The 20,568-nt window shown below is 37.0% G+C and overlaps 1 protein-coding gene across 5 annotated transcripts in view; it reads left to right on the top strand.

The window, feature by feature from the left end:
- Window positions 1–998: 998 nt before the first annotated feature.
- Window positions 999–20,568, top strand: part of METTL25 (methyltransferase like 25) — a 52,037-nt gene continuing 32,467 nt past the window's right edge. For 3 of the 5 annotated variants that reach the window (XM_042017643.1, XM_042017645.1, XM_042017641.1), the window contains exons 1-5: window positions 3,062–3,188; window positions 4,023–4,187; window positions 9,414–9,514; window positions 15,282–15,914; window positions 18,202–18,346. In XM_042017643.1, coding sequence (XP_041873577.1) covers window positions 3,077–3,188; window positions 4,023–4,187; window positions 9,414–9,514; window positions 15,282–15,914; window positions 18,202–18,346 — 1,156 coding nt within the window. In that variant the 5' untranslated portion in view covers window positions 3,062–3,076. Of the gene's footprint in view, window positions 1,178–3,061; window positions 3,189–4,022; window positions 4,188–9,413; window positions 9,515–13,642; window positions 13,842–15,281; window positions 15,915–18,201; window positions 18,347–20,568 lie in introns of those variants that run through there. The other 2 variants (XM_042017644.1, XM_042017646.1) reach the window with 2 other exon arrangements.

The raw sequence follows: 20,568 nt of genomic DNA, 5'->3' as shown, positions 1-20,568 counted from the left end.
GGCGGCGGGCGCGGGCGCCGCAGCGGCGCCGTGCGGTGAGTGGGGCCGGGGAGCGCGGGGAGCTGGCGCCGCTCGGCTGCGGCCGGGAAACGGGGCGTGTTTGGACCGTCGCGGTTCACAGGGAGCGGAGCCGGGCTGGGAATTGCACTGCCGGGTCTCGCGGTAGTGGCGGTTGTGACGGTGGTCTCATGTCGCTAATTTCATCCTGTTCATTTGGAAACGAAATGAAACTCCGAACTGTCAGATTCCTTCACTCTGACTGATTTCTCCGGAATAGAAGTAGAATGAAAGAGCCCCCAAACCGAACAAAGCATACAAAAAGCCTCCACGAGTGGAAAGATTAACAGTTAAAAGTCCTCCGAGTGTTGAAACTGGAGATGCGGAGGACAGCTGGAAAGGCCGAAACGCCGCTTCCCTGTGTATCCTAAGAGTCAGTGTGTCTGGCAAAGAAAGACAGCTGTTTTATTTCTGACAAGATCTGTTTAAGAAGCACTTCATATTTTTAGTAATTTTCACGTAACTGGAGAGGAAGCCAGCTAGGAAACTGTTCCTGAATGTACTGCAGTCCAAATGGGAGGGAAACATACCGATAATGCTCCTTCAGGCAGGGTACAGAAATGAAGATAAAGCATCTGAGAGCTCTGGTATTTGGGAGGACTGAGGCCCAGCAAAGAGATCATTTTCAAACCCAAGGTGAAATCTCGGACAAAGCACTCAGCTGAGAAAAGGCTACGTCGTGCCAAAGCGTATGGAGTGTAGATAGATGTCACTTTGCGTTAGCTCTGAAATCCTGTATTAAGTGGCACGTGAGGCAGGAAAGTGTGTGGAGTCTAAAAGAAGGCTCCACAGAGCTTCCTCCAAGAGCTCTTCTGTGCTTCTTGGCATAGAAGACAAGCTAAGATAATGATTTGGACTCAGAAAGAGATTGAAGGACTGTGAATTGCTACATCACTAGCAACATTTCTCCTTGGATCTAAAGACCTCGCAAAATATTAACTGTAAGACTCATTTTTAAAGGGTTGAGTTATTTGGGAAAAATCCCACCGAGTTTATTTGCGCATGGAAAAGACACTGGATTATGAATTAACTTCAAGAGCCAGATGGAAACAAGATAGTGGTCTGGTCAGCAAGCAAAATTGTTAGGAAGCAGCAAGGACGGGCTTAATGTTCTTGACAGGTAATGTCAGAGTCAGAACTGATTCAGAGCAACAGGGCATAAAATTGAATGTAAATAAAGGCGGGAACAAAACTAATTGTTAGATGAAATCATCATAAAGAAAACTGAAGGAAAATTACTCTGATCTATCCTGTTTCTATGGGAAGGCCCATGGAATGATTCAAGCACCAAAGTGGTGGCCTGTAGAGTAGAATGAGAATCAGGAGGGCACAGTATTGTTTTGTAGATTTTAAAACAGGAAAATAATTTAATAATCTGCATTCAAAATGCATATTACAGAATCTGATGCAGAAATTACCGGAACAAAAAAGACAATTTATGTCTAAAATTAGGCACGTCTTTTGAAGAGTATGAAGCTTTTTAGCTGTGGCTAAAATACAACATTTCTTCTTGGTTTCTGCAGGGATTGTTTCTGCTAATTAAAAGAAAAAAGGGAAGAACTGCCCGTTTTTTTTCTGACTTTAAAATTATGCTGTTTAACAGACTGCACTGTAGTATAAAAGGGCATGTGCTTACTGATTTGTTGGTTCATGCCTTACTCATTTGACTGCGTGGTATCTGTCCATCTAGTCACATGATGAAAATACTTCGGAGTAAAATATGAGTTTTTCAGTGAAGATACCTGAAAACGTCTTCTTACATTTGCAAGTTAATGCACTGCTAGCCTGTATTAAAGTTAGGAGAGAGAGAGAAATGTGGTATCAAAGCTTATTTGAGTGCATTAGTGCAACTCAATAACATTAGGGATCAGAAACAAGCCATTAGAGATCTTGAAACCCAACAAAAACAGAGATTGCTCTTCCTCGTTCAAAATAATTTCATTATAATGATCATGTGAAGGATGGAATCCTTGTTTTGACTTTTACCCTGAGGAAAAATGTAAGATCCCTTTTTAGATTCAGAAACTGGTTTATATACATCAAAAAGCTGACACTTGCCATATTGCATTCTGTTTATCACACCATTGCTGTAAATTGGACACAGGCACAGACAAATCTGTGTTTAAGTATTTTCATATTTTACTGTAAATTACTGTTTGTGCTGTGATTCCAACTTTGGGGCATATGTTTCTTTCCTCTGAAGATTTGTTTACAGATGTATCTACTGACTGTTTAAAAGACATGCTAGATTTCCTCTTGTGAGCATCCAGAGTAGAAATGTGTCAAGTAAACTAACATTTTTAATACTCATAAATAATGCATAGTTCACCAACTGCCAGTCCGTAGCTTGAAGTTAGGCTTCAGATGCCTTAATGCAGTTGGTTCCTTTCTTTTAGTTGGCAAGCTAGGACAACAATTTAAATTTGGTGGGAGTGTTATTACAGGTGATACACTAGCAATCTTGCATGAGATCCTGCTCGTTCTATCATGTTCTTCCACCAAATAAGGAAGTTCTGGGATGTTATAGGACATGGGTATTGCTGCATTTGATTTCAGTTAAGTGAGACTTCTAAGAACAGTAGATATATTTTATGTCAGCTGCTGAAGAAGTGAAAGCACATCTATTTTCTATCTTTCTGAAGTAAATCTTACAGAAGAGACATTGGAAAGCAAAGTTGCCATTTTTCCCTAAAAGCTGCAGTCTTTATTTCTCGTCTCTAATATCCTGTTAAAATCTTATCCTTCAGGAAGACTGCACTAACTAAAATTTGCTGGATGTTCAGACAAGGAAGTTGTTTATAGAGAAAGGCAGCTTTCTTTCTTGATTTTGTAGCACAGAGAAATAGAGTAAGAAGTGCTGTGCAGACAACAAAACCATGTTAATTCTGGTCACAGCTTAGACAGTATTTTTGCTTTCTTAGATACAAAATTTGTTTGCTGTGCTCATGCCTTTGTAGTGTCATATCACGAAAATTAACATGTTGACATGGTTGGGACTGTCTTCAGTGGATCGTAGTATATGCATGACCTTCAATTGTGGTCATGCAAGAAAATTAAGAGCATTAGAGCTGAGGTCAATCAAAACAGCTGTATCCATTGTCATGCCAGATTCAGGAGAGCTACTGCGCTAGGTATGTACTTGCTCAAAATCTACCTATGACATAAAAGACAAACCAGGAGACTTCTTCCAAATCTTTGTAACAGTTTGTTTGCTGGACTGGTTACCTTTTATATATTTAAAATAATTGCAAATATATAAAAATTATTAGCAAAACTATGTAGAATTCACATTTTAGCTAAAATAGAGAGGAATTAGACAATACAAAGCAATCTCATAATTAATAAATTATTCATATTAATACATTTCACTTAAAAATAAATGTACATTTTTGAAACTCAGTACTAAGTAATACCAAAATAAAGTATTTCATCATGAATCTAACAAAATATGCATTGGAATCTAACTGGCCCACACCTGATTGGAAATAAAAATTAATTTAATTCTCCCAGTGTTCACCAGTTACAAAGCAGCTTGGAAAGTACATGAATTGAGTGATTGTGAATCAAAACATTTCATATGCTGAACAGCTGCATTCCTTAAAAAAAATCTGGTAGTGCATATTGGCACATAAGGCTGACTAGGACGTGTATAATGGGCAAGTTTTGTAAACAAAAGAGAAGTGATAATGTTGACTGAATTAGCTTGTCAATTATACTAAAGTAGGTCTGCTGAAACAACAGATTTTTCCACATTTACTCTGGTTCAGCTAAGAGCAAAATTTGACCTTGGTTCTGAAGGGGGAATACAGCTGAAGAAAAATAATGAGTTTTCCCATTTAGGGAAGCAGATAAATGGCCAGTTGTGTCTGATACTAAGTATTTATTGTCTGTAGTTCTCTGTCAGCACTATTAGAGAGCTGTTAAGCGCTGTTTACAAAAATCCTTTCCTTTTTTTTTATGTGCAGATGATGACATCTTTTCCAGTGCATTTTGTGAAAACTCTGAGAAGCTTATCAATGTACATTTGTTTGCCCTGGCTGCTAAATATCATTCTTTGTCCAGCCTTGGAGTGTGTACCCCATTAGAAGATGTGCTTGAAGCACTGAAAGGAAACAGTGAAGGAGCAACAGGTATATTCACATTTGTATTTAAATGTTTACTTATTCACTATAGGACTATAAGAGAGTTTTGGTTTTGGAGGGTAGTTTGGTATTTAAGGGTTTTTTCCTACATGATCCTCACTTCCATTTTCATTGGTTCCTAGATAGTTTCTTCATTGTCTTTGCTTAGAAAATGGATTCTCTTGCTAAAATTTGAGCATTCTGTATCTGTAGACCCATCATGGATTTCAGTTTTCAAGGGGATGGAACAGAGATGCGGGCACATCACTATTTGAGATACCTTGTTAATTCTCTTTGTTTGTCTTGTCCCTGAGTGGCAAGAATCATAATTGCTATTCATGCTTTTCTGAGAAGTATCACCCTAAAATATGGAAAATGTTTGATGTCTTAGAAAAAAAAGGTTTTATTAATTCTGTATGTTTGGGACTAATACCAATTATATGTGATAAAACTAATTTCATTTTCTGTAGTTAAAAGAATTGATTTAAAACGCTTTTAAATTGGCATCAAGTTGGACACTGGGAGTCTTGCCGCAATTGTATTTTTAAATCAGGTGATAAACTGGCATTTATCCTTACTTAGACTGCTGTCATTTTTACTGCAAATGTACTATTCATGTAGTCCTCAGCCTTTCCAGATTTCTCTCACTGAGATTTCTTATTAGTTTTTAAGAGGCAGACTGAGCAGTTCTCTGCCTTTGCCTCCTAGTGCCTTTTATCTCTAGGTGCATTAAAACTCCTGACATTTCTTATCCTAAGTAGTAGCACCATTATATAAATGTTGTGCATCTCTCCCATTTTCTACAGTGATTTCTTTCCAGTTCTGCCATTTTTAATGGTTGGCTCCCCAAGATTTTTTAGACGTACTAGAATGTCATTGCTGAGATATTCTTAATGATTTGTTGTGCATTCCTCTTACTTTCTGGCTTCTTTCCTTATGCTCTTAGTTCATCAGAAGCTTTTTTTTTTTCTTACCTGACAACTGTATGCTGCATTTCTTTCCCACTAGCTTTATAGCTATTTTCATTTTTACTATATCACGTTCCCCATGTTCCTCTTAATTTTCTGTAATTCTCTAGTTTTACATTCTTGTACATGAGTCCATACCTGGATTAACTTTCTTAGACAAAACTTTGAGGATTCTGTCATCTTCTTGTCCTGCATAATGGAGCATCAGGAATAAGGCAATTGCTGAATATTTTGTTCTCTGTGTGGTAGAAGTGATGCTCAGTTGTGTAACTGAGGCCTGGGTTTGTATTTTTGCAGTACTTCTGAGTTGTACTTCTTGGGAAAATGAAATATGTTCCAAATGTGTACAGTAGAATTATAACTCAAAACCTTTGTGCTGAATTGGCAGTAAATATCAGTTAATTTAATTGTAGTTCCTGGTAATCTTTTGGCAGAAGTGAAATACCGACTTATGGATTCATAACGTGCAAGTTGCCAAATGAAATTGTGATCTTTTAACTTTGAGCTATTTTAGATATTTGGGACTTATTTATGTATTTCAGAAGATATGTTTGTTCCTGATACGCTAAAGCTTGCAAGTCAAGAGAAGTGAAAGTCTGAGAAAACTGGCAACTTTATGATGGTGTTGCATATATTCTGAAAAATACACATCAGGATAATTCCATTTACGCTTCAGATGTTTTTAATAAGTTTTCTTCTTCTAAGACAAACAGACTTTTGAGCCTATTGCCACAGTTTGCATACTTACATAGTTCTCTAGCTTCTTTGCAGTCTTAATATAGACACATTGCTATCCTTCCTGGGAATAATTGGGAAGCACGAACATTTTAAGCACGTTGTGGACACAACTACTCAGAATGGAGTTCTGAGTCTGAAGGGTGTTCCACTTTGCTTCCTAACCACCCAGAAGTGAGGGTTGGATTAAGAGTACTCTACCTTTGCAGTGTGTTTATGGCCAAGGTAATAATCGTGTCATGTGGTGACTATTAATGAATCCATCTTTAAATTCCAGGTGCTAGAACACCACTGTGCCTTAGAGGAGTTTTTTTTGAGCATATGGTTTTTCCAGTTCCTCACTCTGGATCATGGAGTTAAATCACAGTAGTAAACTTCTGTATAGATGGGGTTGTATGGTGTGGACTATAAACGTATAGGTTTTTTAGCTGGTGTATCTGAATTTCCACAGGTAGCTGGGGTATAAATCCCCTGCATCCTGCAATAGGAGATCTTAAAAACATATGTGTTAGCCCTATATGAAAATGTACTACTTTGGAAACAAACCAGTGGGAGGCACCAAGTCAGAATGACAATTCAATGGGGAAATTAAAGAAAAGATAAAAAACTAAAAGAAAACACTGGTTCAAACTGACAGAGTCAAGATACAACCTGACACCCTGTTAGGCAGGGTGGTGGTAGCAGTCTGGTAGAATGGTGGCTGCAGTCCTCTGAAACAGTGATCCTGTAGAAAAAAGGATCTGCTCTTTCTCAGAAGGTCCAGTGGTGGCTGTGTAACTCCTGGGAATCCAGTGGAAAGGTTGCCTCTGGTGTACAGCATCTCAGATCATATCCAGGATGGAATGCGTGGTTCCTCCCTCTGGGTGGAGCATCTCACAATGGGATGATGAGTCGCAAGGCCAAGTGTTGATCAGGCTCATTAACAGAAGATAGTTCGGAGGGAGTTATCTCTGAGTCAGACGGCAGGACAATGATGGGCCATTAACAGAAAGATAGTCTGGGGGGAGGAGGCAAGGAAACACTGCCCCACCTGATTTCAACAGCTGATGGGGATGGTAATAGAATACACTGCAACCCAGGACAGAAAAACAGTCTCTCCTCAATTTGCTCAGCATCACAGGTGAAGATGTAGCTGTAGCTAACTACAGAGTTAAAGCAGTTCTTCAAATGGAGTACAGGGGCTTATACTAGGGATTTGCAGTGGGAATGAGCAACATTGCAGTACCAACTAAAACTAGTACAATTAAACTTTCTGTTACTCTGTCATACCCAAGCTACTTCTGTAATGTATTTGAAACTACATTTTATTTTTTTTCATCACAAAGGGAGATGGTTCTGTAAATTTCTGATGGTTTTTGAAATTAGTATTTGTTCTGCCTGCATCAGTTGTACACATAATAAGGAATTGTACATGTACAATTATTTGTTTCAAGAAAGTAATTTTGTGATAGCAGAAAGAATTTTCACAGTTTGTGTCAAACTAGTATTTTTTTTTTTTCAAATTTTCAAATTGTCTGGGTGATATAAAACTGTCCCCAGATACATTTGTTTGCATTAGTTTGTAATATGTCTGCTTGTTTTTCAGAATAATGTAAAAACCTATCAGAATTTTGCTAAAAATGCAGGAAAAATAAAATTTATTTTAAAAACCATGATTTTCTCCAAACAGTATAGTTTTCCCTGAGCTGAAATATAAGCAGTGTGTTATCCTGCAGAAAGCAGGGAAAGAAGTAAAAAAAATCCTTAAGAAAGTTATGTAGCTGAGGTGATAAGTAATCTATATATGTAGATATAAACAAATTATGCTTTTTCTATCTGGAACCTCGGCTTTTGTAAGTTAGTTAATCATTCTGGATTTCTACCATGTTTGAAATACTTAATCTGGATTAAGTACTCTCTGACATAGTGCTTCATCTAGCATTACCCCATTCAGTCTCTTGAGTTCATAATACAGAAAAGAGTAAAGGTGCAGTATGTGGTCATTGTCCAAAGTGACAGTGCTGCTTTGGAGAAAAAGCAACTTTTATTTCTGTCAAGAAATTAAATGTTGGTTTCTTCTTGTTCCAATTCTTCTGCTTCTTCTGATGAGCCTATCTGGACACAAAAATGTTCAAATATAAACAAAAAGAGAAACCTTTTTTCTTTTTAATTTTATTTTCCTGTCTGTTTTTCTTTAATCTGATATGCTTACAAATTAAGAGCTTTTTAGGATGCTGTGTAGATCTCTACAATTTTAGTGTTAAGGAGATTCTTCAATGAAATGACAAACACTTGTTTCTGCTATTTGTATTGTTTAAGTCTTTTAGTCTATTTTTCTTTTGTCAGTTCATAGAGTCTATATTAGACTTTAAGTATTGTCATAGCAGTTTATTATAAAAGCTCCAGATGTTTAAGAAATAGACAGATCCCTTGGGGTTTGGGAAAAATAGAGAAAGCGCTGGGTTTCTTACAAGCTCAGTTCAATTCCCCACTCTCTTTTAAAGAAGTAACACACTTGGCTCTTCTCCCAGCATGATCTGATCAAAAAACATAGTTTTTGCCTAATGATCAGTTTCTGGACAGATGAACATGTACTGTGCATAAAGCAGAAAATGGGAAAGTATATTAATCTGCCTACTCATGTAGAAAAGTCCTGTTTTCTAGGAGCATGCTCATCAGTAATGGTCCGGTTTCTTCTACCATCATTCAGACTTACAAAAATTTCCATCAATTTTACTGGGTCCAAGTGTACTGAAGCATTGGATCCCAAAGAGAAATACGTGGGTTTCTCCCAAGGGAGTGACTTTTGAGCTCCTCTTTTGGCTGGAGTTGCACAGAGGTTAGCAAGTGGGTGCTTGGTGTTCTCCACAAACAGTAAACCCATGGTGGAGGTTGACTCCATCTCATTAACACATTCTCCAGCAACACTGAAATGAGTGATTTTCTGCCAAAACGGTTTAACAGTTCTGTAACCAGTACATAGGGTAAATAAAGAAAAGGAAAGTTCATCTTCCTTTGAATTTTCCCAGTATTGCTCATAGCTTTTATTAGAGATATCTCCCTCTTGATATTGTCAGCAAATCTGTGGCATTAACAAGCTGTACTGTTATTATTATTATTATATTAATATAATATATTATTATTATATATATTATTAATTATTATTAATATTATTAATTATTAATTGTCCCTGCCCTTATATTTCATTTATGGAAAGGTAAATGTGATAAATGAGACAAAAATAAATATTTTTCAATGGACAGGAAGAAATAGTACGGTTTTATAGTAGTAGCTATTGTGTAATATTTGGTCAGGTATTAGATATGCTACGTCTTAAAAAAACTGAGTTTTACAGTGTGTTGAATCTTGCTAATTCACGCATAATTCAGAAGTTTAATCTTGTAATAGTTTAATGAGTTTTTAATTTAAAAAATTACTATCCTGAAAATATATAAACACTATAGCATATAAAAGCTATTTTTTAATGATTGATCACAAATCCTTGTTATTACAGATTGTGTTAATGTGTATTTTTTTTCCTAATCTGAGACAGGTATCAAACCAGATGAGTTTATGAATAATAAGAAATCCCATGAAGTGCAGGTGATGTCAGAGCTGGTAGACAGCATAGCAAATTATTGTGGGATAAAGCAGGTAAGAAAGCATTTCTTACTGTGTGTTACCAGGTACCTTCTGAGTTATTCTCCTTATTGTGTGCAAATACATCACTTTGATATTCTGTCACTGCTGTTGTTACTTTTCCTGTACATAATTGGAGCTAAAGAAGAGCTGTTGGGGCCAAGCTGAAGGACAATTTTATTTACAAATGAATTATTCCAAAGGAGCTGCCTTTCAGTGACTCATAATCACTCATGAATAGTTTTAAGAAGTTATAATCATCCTCTGTATGGTGAGCAGCTAAAAACTGTACTGCTTTTTGGACAGATACTGCCTTGTTTGTCAGTATTATATTGCTGGCAGTTTTGCATAGGTGTCAGTAGGAGAGCTGCCTTCTGTCATGGACACAAGGGTGTCACATAGCGACCAAAGCAGAGTATCTTGAGAAATGCTGAAAGCTCATCTTATTCTGGTGCAAGATTTAAATTATTTCCTATTGTTTAATACTGTTCACCTCTATTTAACATGGATTGAGATCTATAAATTAGGAATTTAGTTATGATGTTTTTAGTTTGAAGAGAGACCAAATTAAGCAGAGATCTATGTAAGAATATATATGAAATACATTTGGTAGGATCTGTATAATGCCTGGGCACCCACCACCATTATCAACCAGCTTGGCTGTTTCATACATCAGATGGTAGGTTCGTCCTTGAATGGTGAAGAATTGCAGGATTCCTTTCTCAAATTTGATTGTAACTTAAGCCTTTTTTTTTATATACATGTAATTGTGATTGCACAGTGCACTAGATCACTGTTTCGTTAAAACCTTGTAGAGGTTTATTTATGGATCTGTTGACTAAACACAAGCACCCCAGCAATACTCAACTTTTTTGAGTAGTGTATTTCACATTCTGTTAGACAAGATGCACCAATACCATTTCTTCGGTTTACATGCATATACTTTCTCTGTAAGCTTTTTCAGTGTTAAACTTTCTGTTAGATTCTATACGTTAGGCCTGTGTAGTGGTAAGGCTAAATTTTTCAGTATCTATGAAATAGGTACTGAATTTTTTCAGTATGAAAATATTCTGAATTTTTCAGTATGAGCTGAGTTTGTTTATTCATTTTAATCTCGCTAATGCTGGTAACTGGCCAATGTAGCTTCATCCTTGCTTTAAACTAGAGGTGTCTAGTGGCTCTCCACACTACATTTGATTCCTTTCTACATTTGAGCTGCACTTGCTTTCCATGCAAGGGGCTGTAACTGTAAATGGAGACTTATTTCCTCCAGGCTAATATTCATTCCCACAAAGATTTGTGGAGAACAAACTATATTTGTTTAAAACCAAAGGTTAATACGGTATCTGCCCAGATTTTATGATGAGGATATTTTCTCTGAGCATTTTTTTTTGTAAGTAAATATGTATGAGTATAGTTTAAAATTAACATACCTGCAGCATCCCAAGTTGCTGTTCCTACCTCCATAGGGAAAGCCCCAAAACTTGGATTTGGCTCTGAATTGCTGAAGCTGAACTTTGGTTAGGAGGTTATTTGGCTCAGAGTGAGTTTAATTTAGATAAGTAAATGATCCAGTACTCTTGACAGGTTTAGATCAGACCTGTGGCATCCTTGGAAACAGAGATCAAAATTCTCAGTCCTAACCATCTGTTTAGCGAGGAACAGCTGATGAAAACAAAGTTTTAGGCGCTGTTCTTAAAACTGGGATTGCCTGGTAAATAGAGAGCTTTAATTAAGGCCAAACATTACTGGGTGAGACACAATCAGTTTGTGAGCATCTGCAATCGCTTACAGCGACGGAAGGTGATCTCTCCAGCAGCACTTTAGGAGCCAGCCCCAGTGACAAGCATGGGTGCCCTCCACAGCCCTAAAAAGTGGGTGTGCTCTGTAGAGAACAGAAATACACTAGCAGCACATTTGTGAAAGTCTTTTGTTCTGTCATGAGCATATTTTTTGCCTTGCTTACCTTTTGTTTCAGGCAAGTATTAGGTGTTCAAGTATTGAAGACTTTCATGTACTGGAAAAGCTGTAGAGTATAGTTTGCTTACAATGCAATAAGTAGCAAAGTGGTCTCTGTATTTGGTGGAAAGTGGTGTTTCATATAGCATTTTTATTTAGATTTAAATAGTTCCTGTGAGATTCAGGAATGAAAGGAAAGCAAAATCCCTGTTCAGAAAGTAAAAAAGTAAAGCCATCTTAATACCTTAGCCGAAGTTTCAATGTAGCTGGTTACTATAAAATCTCAAACCAATCATTATTAATTATCTGTCAATATGCTGCAATTTCATCCAGTGATTGTGCATTTTTATCAGATAGCTTGGAGTATCTTTATACATAGGATTATTTTCTGTTTATTTTTTTTTTAAATTACAACATTTAATAAAAAATATTGTTGCAGTGTATCACTGAATATGAAATGCCAACTGCTCTATATTAACTTCTTTCCATTATAGTCATACACTATAACAATATTTATTTGTGCAAAGTTACAAATCCCTAATATATGAAAAGAGCTTTCCTGTTACTTTGGAAAATAAAAAAATGAAAAGCCTCCTTCTTGGCCTTTAAAAAGCAACTGCTTTTGTTTTTGTTTTCTTTCAACTTAAAAAAAAGTAGCAATTATAAATTTTTAGTAGTTTTTCCTTATTTATTTTTTTCCGTCCTTCTTGCAAAACAAAATATATGTAGCATTTAATTAAAAAATCTAGAGCTATGAAAACACAACACATGCTTTACAACAGCATGTGTCCTCAGGGTGTTTCTTTCAGATATTACAGATCAATGACAGCTTGAAAAATGCCCTGCATTTCACCTCCGTACCCACATTGTATAACGGGTGGTAGAGGATATTGCTCTCTGCTGGTATTCTATAATGTACAATAGTAAAGAGTAAAATAAGAATAAAAGCAAAAATTTAATTACCACTATAATCACTTCTAGGTTAACAATTTGGATTTAAACATTAAAGCAAAATAACTAAAAGACTTCTTTATTTTTCAGTTGTTTGGTGCCCCTTTTAAGCACTGTTACTATCATACAAGTGGAACTTGCTTTTTTTAAAGGAGTTCTTGGTTAAACTCTGAAAAGAAGCCAGTGTTGATTCCTCTGCTTAAGTGCACATTTGTTTTATTTAATGTATTAGTCAAAGTTTTCCTTGGATATTGCAGCATGTGCAGCAAGACTTTCAGTATGTAATGTAAGGATGATATAATTCTGCATTCAGCATCCATTACATTTGTGATTTGGTGCTGGGAAATGTTGGAATGCTTGATTGTGCCAGAAACCATGTTTAAACATAGGACCCAACTCACTGTGGACAGGACCTTTGGAGTTTATTATATCATGGAAATTTCATTTTGAAAGTTCATGCTTGACAGATATGCTGTGGATGGCTGATTACCTTTCCCTATGTAATCAACGGAAGATAAAGCAGGGAATAGTTTAATGCAGTTTATTTGTTTAGTACAAGATCATTGCCTGCTAGTTTTAGTCAGTTTTTCCTTTCGTTTCTAAGCTGTTCTCCCAGTGCTAATTTAACCATGTATTACTATTTTCTCTTGAGAAACTTTCCCCAAGCTGCAGCTGGTCTGTACAGCCACTAGAGGTCACACTTAGGAATTATTCACTGCCCCTCTCTTGTGTTCAAATGCTGCTTTTTACTGAAATAATTCAAAACTTGAAGAATGGAGGTGTGCATATTCTACATAATTGTAATGTCTGATAAATAAAATAGTGGTTAAAATTATTCCTTCAACACTTTCCTTTCCTTTCAAATGACAGAAACACAGAATGGGTCAGGCTGGACAGGACCACAGTGGGTCATCTGATCCAACCTCCCTACTCAAGCAGGGTCACCCTAGAGCACATGGTACAGGATTGTGTCCAGATTATTCCTTAATATCTCCAGTAAGGGAGACTCCAGAACCTCTCTGGACTGTCTGTTCCCGTGCTCAGTCACCTGCACAGTAAAGAAGTTCTTCCTCATATTCAGGTGGAACTTCCTGTGCATCAGTCTCTGCCCATTGCCTCTTGTCCTATTGCCTGGCACCACTGAGAAGAGCCTGGAAACATCCTCTGACACCCTCCCTTCAGATACTTATACTTTTATTCCTCTCCTTTCGAGGCTGAACAGGCCCAGCTCCCTCAGCCTTTCCTCATAAGAGAGATGCTCCAGTCCCTTCATGATCTTTGTTGCCCTCTTCTTGACCCGCTCCAGGAGCTCCAGGTCTCTCCTGTGCTAAAGTGCCCAGAACTGGACATAGCACTCCAGATGTGGCCTCACTAGGCCTCAGTAGAGGAGAATATTGTTGATGAATGTGACAAATAAATGACATTTTCAAAGGTATGCTTAGGTTATATAAGTTCCATTTCACTAAGTTCACTCCTGTGCATGTTTATTTCAAGAAATTTTATGGTTGTAGCATGTCTAGATTGCAAATATACATCAATATCACATGATGACTACAGATAAGAAAGCCATGTGCTACCTGAGTAAACAATTTTTACCTAATATCATGTATTCTCCACTGTCTTTAGTAACATTAGCTCAAATTTTTCTTTCTAATTCCATGGCCGTCCAAATCTTCTTTATTAAAATGGGGAATAAATCCTTCTTTTTCATTGAGTAAGAATATTGCTATATTGAATATATATTATTTTTACCTGGTAAAAAACTATGCAGCTGAGTTTAAGATGCATGCATGCAGTGTATGCTGCAATTTGGACTTAGCAGTATCAGTGTAAGCTTCCTTATGAACATGTGACAGACCAAGAACAAAACATAGGCGTTCTTGAATCAAACACTTTCAGGAGCTTCTACAAGTAAGTCCTTATATCTGATCAATATTATTTTTGGTGGATACTTGGACAGAAGTGAACATTGTAATTTTCTTTCCTTAGAGAAGTGTCCGTCTGCCAATTCTCATAAAATATTGTGTTATGTATTTATTGCATATTAAAACGTGCATTATATAAAGCTGTGATTATGTACTGAAAGATCTCGGGTTACTCTTGTTTCTGCTAATACTTTGTAAGGGTATTTCCTTCCTGGGTTATATCAGTCACTGAACTAGCACGTGGTATCAGCTGTGAGACAAACTAAACTGTCACCTATCACTTCTTCCAGAACGGGCAGTGGAAGGTACATGTGGCTTATGAGCCCCTTTGTTTTACTAGAAATGCATCCTCGTGTTAAACAAAGCTGTGTGGATTGTTTTCACAGAATGGGAAAGCAGAATAAATGAGCATTCTGACATAAAAGAGTATCAATATCACCCATCTTTAGGTTAAATCTGAAGGGATTAAATTAGGCACTGAAACTAAAGATGCTCTTTGCTGCACACCCACTTGTAGTAGGCTCCTCAATAGGAATTAGTTGCCTAAAGCTGAATACTGTGAGCAGTTTATTTGCTAACTCTGATCCAGTTTAGCAAGGGCATGTGGAATTGCTTGTGGTTTATGGTTATTTTTTTTGGCAGAAGAAAGGTCTGTGTCAAAAAATATACTGGAAGTCTTTGCAAGAAGAGGCAGGGAATGTGCATTGCATAAACATTGCAGTGTCTGTTTTCTGGAGCACATCAGTTAAGACTTAATTCTGTGTTTTAAAGTCAGAAAGTGGACCAACAACACTAAAGAACTAAGTGCATTGAGAAGTATGATACTGATAAGGTAACATTCAATCCATGCTTAAATTTATAGGGAATAGTTTTGTGTTTGAAGTGTGCCTTTTTTTGTTCATTAATATAGCAATTTTCTTTTCCTTTATTTTTTCTCCATTATCTAGGTGATAGATATAGGTTCTGGAAAAGGCTACCTGAGTTCATTTTTGTCCATGCAATATAACTTAAAAGTTTATGGCATTGACTCCTCAAGCTCCAACACGAATGGTGCTCATGAAAGAAACAGAAAACTGAAGAAACACTGGAGAGCATATCAGAGTCGAGGAAGAGAAAGCCTCAAAAGCCAGACTTTGGAAAAGGCAAATAACAGGCCAGTGGAAAGTAAAATTAAATGTAAAACAATCAGTGAAGAGCTCTTAAATAATGCCAACAGTCTTCAAAATCAGGACCAAGTGATTCTCCAAGATTTAGTTCCTTCTTGTGGTTTCACAGAAATGGCTACACCTGCAACCAACACAGAAACTGAAGCTGATTTAGTGACTGGGACACAATCTCATGAGACCAAACTTTCTGAAGAGGTTCTTGCTATTCTAAATGTTCTTTCTGCTGATGCTGTAGAAGACTTTTCTTCATTTCATAATAACTGTGGGGAACTCTGTGAAGAGGAAAAAGTACAAAGAAAAATGACATCTCTCAAGACTAAAGCAAGAAAGTCAAGTGAATCAAACCTGTATTTTCCATTGACCTCTTGCATCACTGCAGAAACGGAACTCAATGACATCATAACAGATCTGGAGGTTATTTTACTCTAAATATTTACTGTATTTAGATTATCCATTGTCTTTATTTTGCCATTTTCATATGTACATATTTGTTTTCATATGTATTTTCATATGTATATGCGTGTTCATAGAGTGCTGTCTCTGGTGTAAATGAATATTCTGGCCCAATAGTGGTTTTTAACCAGGTAGCAGAAGTATGTCTACCAGATAAAGATTGTTTTTCTGTTTTGATATATGTGTTGGGATTATTTTGAATCAGTCTTTAGAATTTATGAGGTAAATAATAATCAGCTGTCAAAGTTAACAGCATATTCAGTTATTTTACTGCTTTCATTATATAAAAAATCTAATTATTTTGGATTTATTGTTATTTACTATGTAGATGCATGTATTAAGCAGTGGAGTTTCAATTTTCCTGAAAGTTCTTATTTTTTCAAGTTACATATTTTTGTAATTTCAATCATACTGGGAAGGCATAGGAGAATTTATTGTATATAGTACTCAAGATGAAGAGTTTCTAAAGAATGATTTTGACTTTACAGAGTTACTTTAAGTTCATTTAGTAATTTACTAGCTGGCAGGGTTTGTGTATACACAAACAAGCCCAATTTCACCTGCCCAAAGACAGTGACGCAAGTCTAGATACTCTGTGGTTGTATCCTGAACTAACATAGATTGATTGAGTAGATGCATTCAGTCTTTTATGGAATGATAAGAACTTCTCTGTGGTCAGTAGTAACCAAAGTATTTTATTCCAGGGTGTAATTAATCTCGGAATCAAGACCGTATTGTGCTGATGGCCCTATAACTTGAGCTATAAATGCAGCTGAGTATCTGAGAATATGTGGAGCAAGCTCATGTCTGTCTTCAAAAGACACCCTAAGCAGCAGGGTTTGTTGATGAAGCATATGCCTTTACATTTGCACAGCTGGATTTTGCATCCTCTTAGTGTGTAATTTGTACTGTGTTAAAGGTGGAAGAAATCCTATATCCCTGCCTTTCTTGATACAAAAAAAATACTGTCAGAGAAGGTGAAAGAGGAAAGCAGGAATTTTAGTGTTTTGCACATGCGTGCACTATGTAATACAGATGGGTGAGAAAATCAGATAAAATCAGAATGATTATAGAAAGGTATCTCAGCTGAGTGGCCCTGGCCTAATTTCTTGTTGAAAACCTGGAGAAGTGAAAGCTCTGGGGACACCTTATAGCATCTTCCAGTACCTAAATGGGACCTTACAAGAAGGCTGGAGAGAGAATTTTTTTAAGGGTCTGTGTTTTTTAAGGGTATAGGACAAGGGGGAATGGCTGTAAGATGAAGGAGGGTAGATTTAGATTAGATAGATATTAAAAAGAAATTCTTTACTGTGAGGTGATGAGACACTGGAACAAATTTCCCAAAGAAGTTGTGGATGCCCCATCCATGGAAGTGTTCAAGGACAGCTTGGATGGGGCTTTGAGCAACCTGCTCTAGTGGGGCAGGATCGTTGGAACTAGGTGATCTTTAAGGTCCTTTCCAACCCAAATGATCCCATGACTTTTTGATTCTATGATTAATAAATATGTCTGAAATTCAAAGCAACACCATGTTTGCCATGTGGATTCCAACTAATAATGTCAGAAGGGAGCTGTGTTTATGAATGGTGAGAAGAGAAAGAATTTTCATGGAGAAATGGAGGGAAAAGGGAAGTTGCAGAAAAAAGGTAAGTAGGAAATAGAATGGACAGAAGAACAGAGTATCTGAAGCTGAAGTTCTCACTTTGTGCTGTGGAAGAAAATGCCCATTTGTTGTTGAATAGTAGTGGGCATACTGTGAAACTGTCAGCACTGCAGTGTGGGAGATAAGAAAGCCTGCTCTTCACCTTACACCTGTGTTTAGGAAGTTGGTTTGATTTCAGCAACTCAAACTAGCAGAAATGCCTTAGATAGGTCCAGCCAGATTTACAGCAAGAAATATTTACTTAGAAGAGGAAGTAGCAGTGGCACTAATAACAAGAATAGGAAACCTAGGAAAGACATGAGAAAATGGCCTATGTCCAGTAAACATACAAATGTTCCCTTCCATGCAGCTGTTACTTAATAATCTTGAACTTCTGCTGCATCATGGCCCGTTTTCACCATATTTTCTTAGCACTGGTAAGCTTTGACTAGCTTTCGAGAGCAGCAGGAGTCCGCATGGAGTTGGGTATTTCTACGTTACGGCTCACTATTTGCACTGTTGTTTGGGTTTTGGAGTTTGTTTTTATTCGTGCTCTTTCAGTTGATGAAGGAGATAATTTATTGTTGCCTGTTTTTTTCTTCTTAGGACTGTATGATGGTGGGTCTACATACATGTGGAGATCTTGCTGCAAATACACTACGAATTTTTACTGCCAAGCCTGAAATCAAAGCCGTTTGCAGTGTGGGCTGCTGCTACCATCTGTTGTCAGAACAGTTTGAAAACCAAGAAGGTAATCTTTTGAGCTGAACTTGTGGCTGCCAGTTTGCATGTTGAGAGTATTATACCTTTTAATTAATAACCTCCTTGTGTTTGTTCCTTTCCAGTGGCTAATTTAGTACTGGTTTTAATTACTTTATGAAGGTCATTCACTCCCAGATACATTGTTACTTTTCTGTTATGCCAATATTCCTAATATATTTAGTGAAATTAGGGACACTAGTGCATAATGTTTTTATGTGGTTATGACTATGGCTGGTTTTATTCCAGTGATTCACTTATAAATGTATAGGCTCTTTTAGTCCTGTATGTTACCATCCTTTTGAAATGCTTTGTACCAGATTTTGTCCTTGGCTGTCTGCATGCAACATCCAATTATGTTGAGTTGGACATACACAACTATGAGCAGAATTAAGTTTTTGTAATATAAGGTAATACTCAAAAAAACTGTCATCTGGGTGCTGTGCTGGTCATTGCCAGTTTAGACCATCATGAAACAGTACATATGTAAGAGTTTTTCTTGGGGAGATAACCTGAAAATTATTTGGGGATTCAGAATATACACAAATTTTTCTAGAAATGCGGGGGGGGGGATTCATTTTTGAGAGAAAGTTGGTATTTTTACTTGAAATTCTGCATAATGAAAAACATTTAAGGAGCTGGCTTTCCTGAGACAAGTGGTACATAGCTGAGCTGTCTAAATGAGCACCTGCCAGCATTCTAGGACCTGATCATCATATCAATCAAATCTGAGGAAGGGGAGGCTTGGCAAGTGTACTTCAGCTCTTTCAGGGAACTTCACAGACACAAAGTCACGTGGGACCCAGGTATTGCTCTTTAAGAGTTAGCTGCTTAGGCAGTTATGGCACAGCTCCACACTGACCATGACACATGCTAGCTCTTGCTTGCTTTAATAATCTTTTCATGTTGTTTTTAATTTGCTCTGCAGCTATTTTAAGAGGTTTTTCAGTATGTTAGTCTTAATAATTTCAAAATACTTCAGCTCACTCCAAAAACAGAGAAAATACAGTTGAAATTCCTAAGTTACAGAAATGCAGTTGGAGAAAAAGCATACAATTACTTTTACATCAGGGTTTTAAGAAATTAAGAACTTTCCAGGTACTTGTCATTAACCCTGAAATATTTGGTTGTTTCTTATTATTGCAAAGAGGACAGGGCTTCTTGTGCTAGCTATATAGGATTACTTTTTCCATACCAGTGCATAAACTCAGACACCACCAAAGGATCAGGTGTGGTAACTTTTCAAAGTTGAAACAGATATACATGCACGGTAATTAGACATACTGCAGTCTCATAGCAGTATGGAAATGAAGTCAAATTGCATGTTAGAATTTCTAGCTGTTTTTTCTCTGCTTGAAAGGACAAAAATTATTCTCAAAGGAGAACATTTGGACAGAACAAAAGGAAATTACAGTATTCTTTTCTGAGGAAAGAATACATATATTGTCGCAGTAATGCTTAAAAAATTATTTGTTTTTCCTATTACTGTGAGGGTGCATATTCTAAAATGTATAATGCTGTTGTATTCCCCTACTAAATCATCTACTGTATGGCTTGTTCTTAAATGTGCAGTAGAGGGCTAAGAGAACAAGGACTGACAGTATCTAAGAGCTAAGATTTCTTCAAAGGGCAAATGGGAAAGAAGTCAGACTGTGTCTTGTGTCGGCATTTCCTGTGCATGGACTTCAAACTGACAAAGCATTCTAGAGGATGCTAGAGGACTCTAACTAATCAGATGGTATTGATCCAACAATTTACTTGTACAAGCAGTAAACAAACTCCTCTTGCAGCCGCTGGAAGCAAGTAGATTTTAATACTGCTTCCAAAATGGACCAAATCATAGCATTTAAGTAGCAAGTAGCTTCTGGAGGTCATGTGGGCCAGATGATGGCACAAGGCAGGGCCAATTTAGATCATGTCATTCAGGGCTTTGTCCATTCTTGCTTTGAATATGTCCAAGGGCAGTAACTCAGCAGCCCATTTCAATGTTAGCCCTCACCATGAAGTTCTTTCCCTCATATCTATTCAGGATTTGCAGCTATTGTGCATTATCTATTGTCTTTTTCATTTTCCACTGCCAAGAATAGTCCATCTTAATCTTTCTTGTTCCCTTTCCTATAGGTAGTTTAAAACAGCAGTTAGATCCCTTCTTGATTTTTTCTTGAATTTTTAGTCCTCTTGCCACCAATAAATTCATTTCAGTCAGTATGGTGG

The sequence above is a fragment of the Corvus kubaryi genome, unplaced genomic scaffold (genome assembly GCF_017639235.1).
Source record: "Corvus kubaryi isolate FWS band 111438036 unplaced genomic scaffold, C.kubaryi_AGA036_p1.0 137, whole genome shotgun sequence".
Taxonomy (NCBI): Eukaryota; Metazoa; Chordata; class Aves; order Passeriformes; family Corvidae; genus Corvus; species Corvus kubaryi.
The sequence above is the reverse complement of the archived record's forward strand: the minus strand, read 5'-3'. Positions and strand labels throughout refer to the sequence as shown.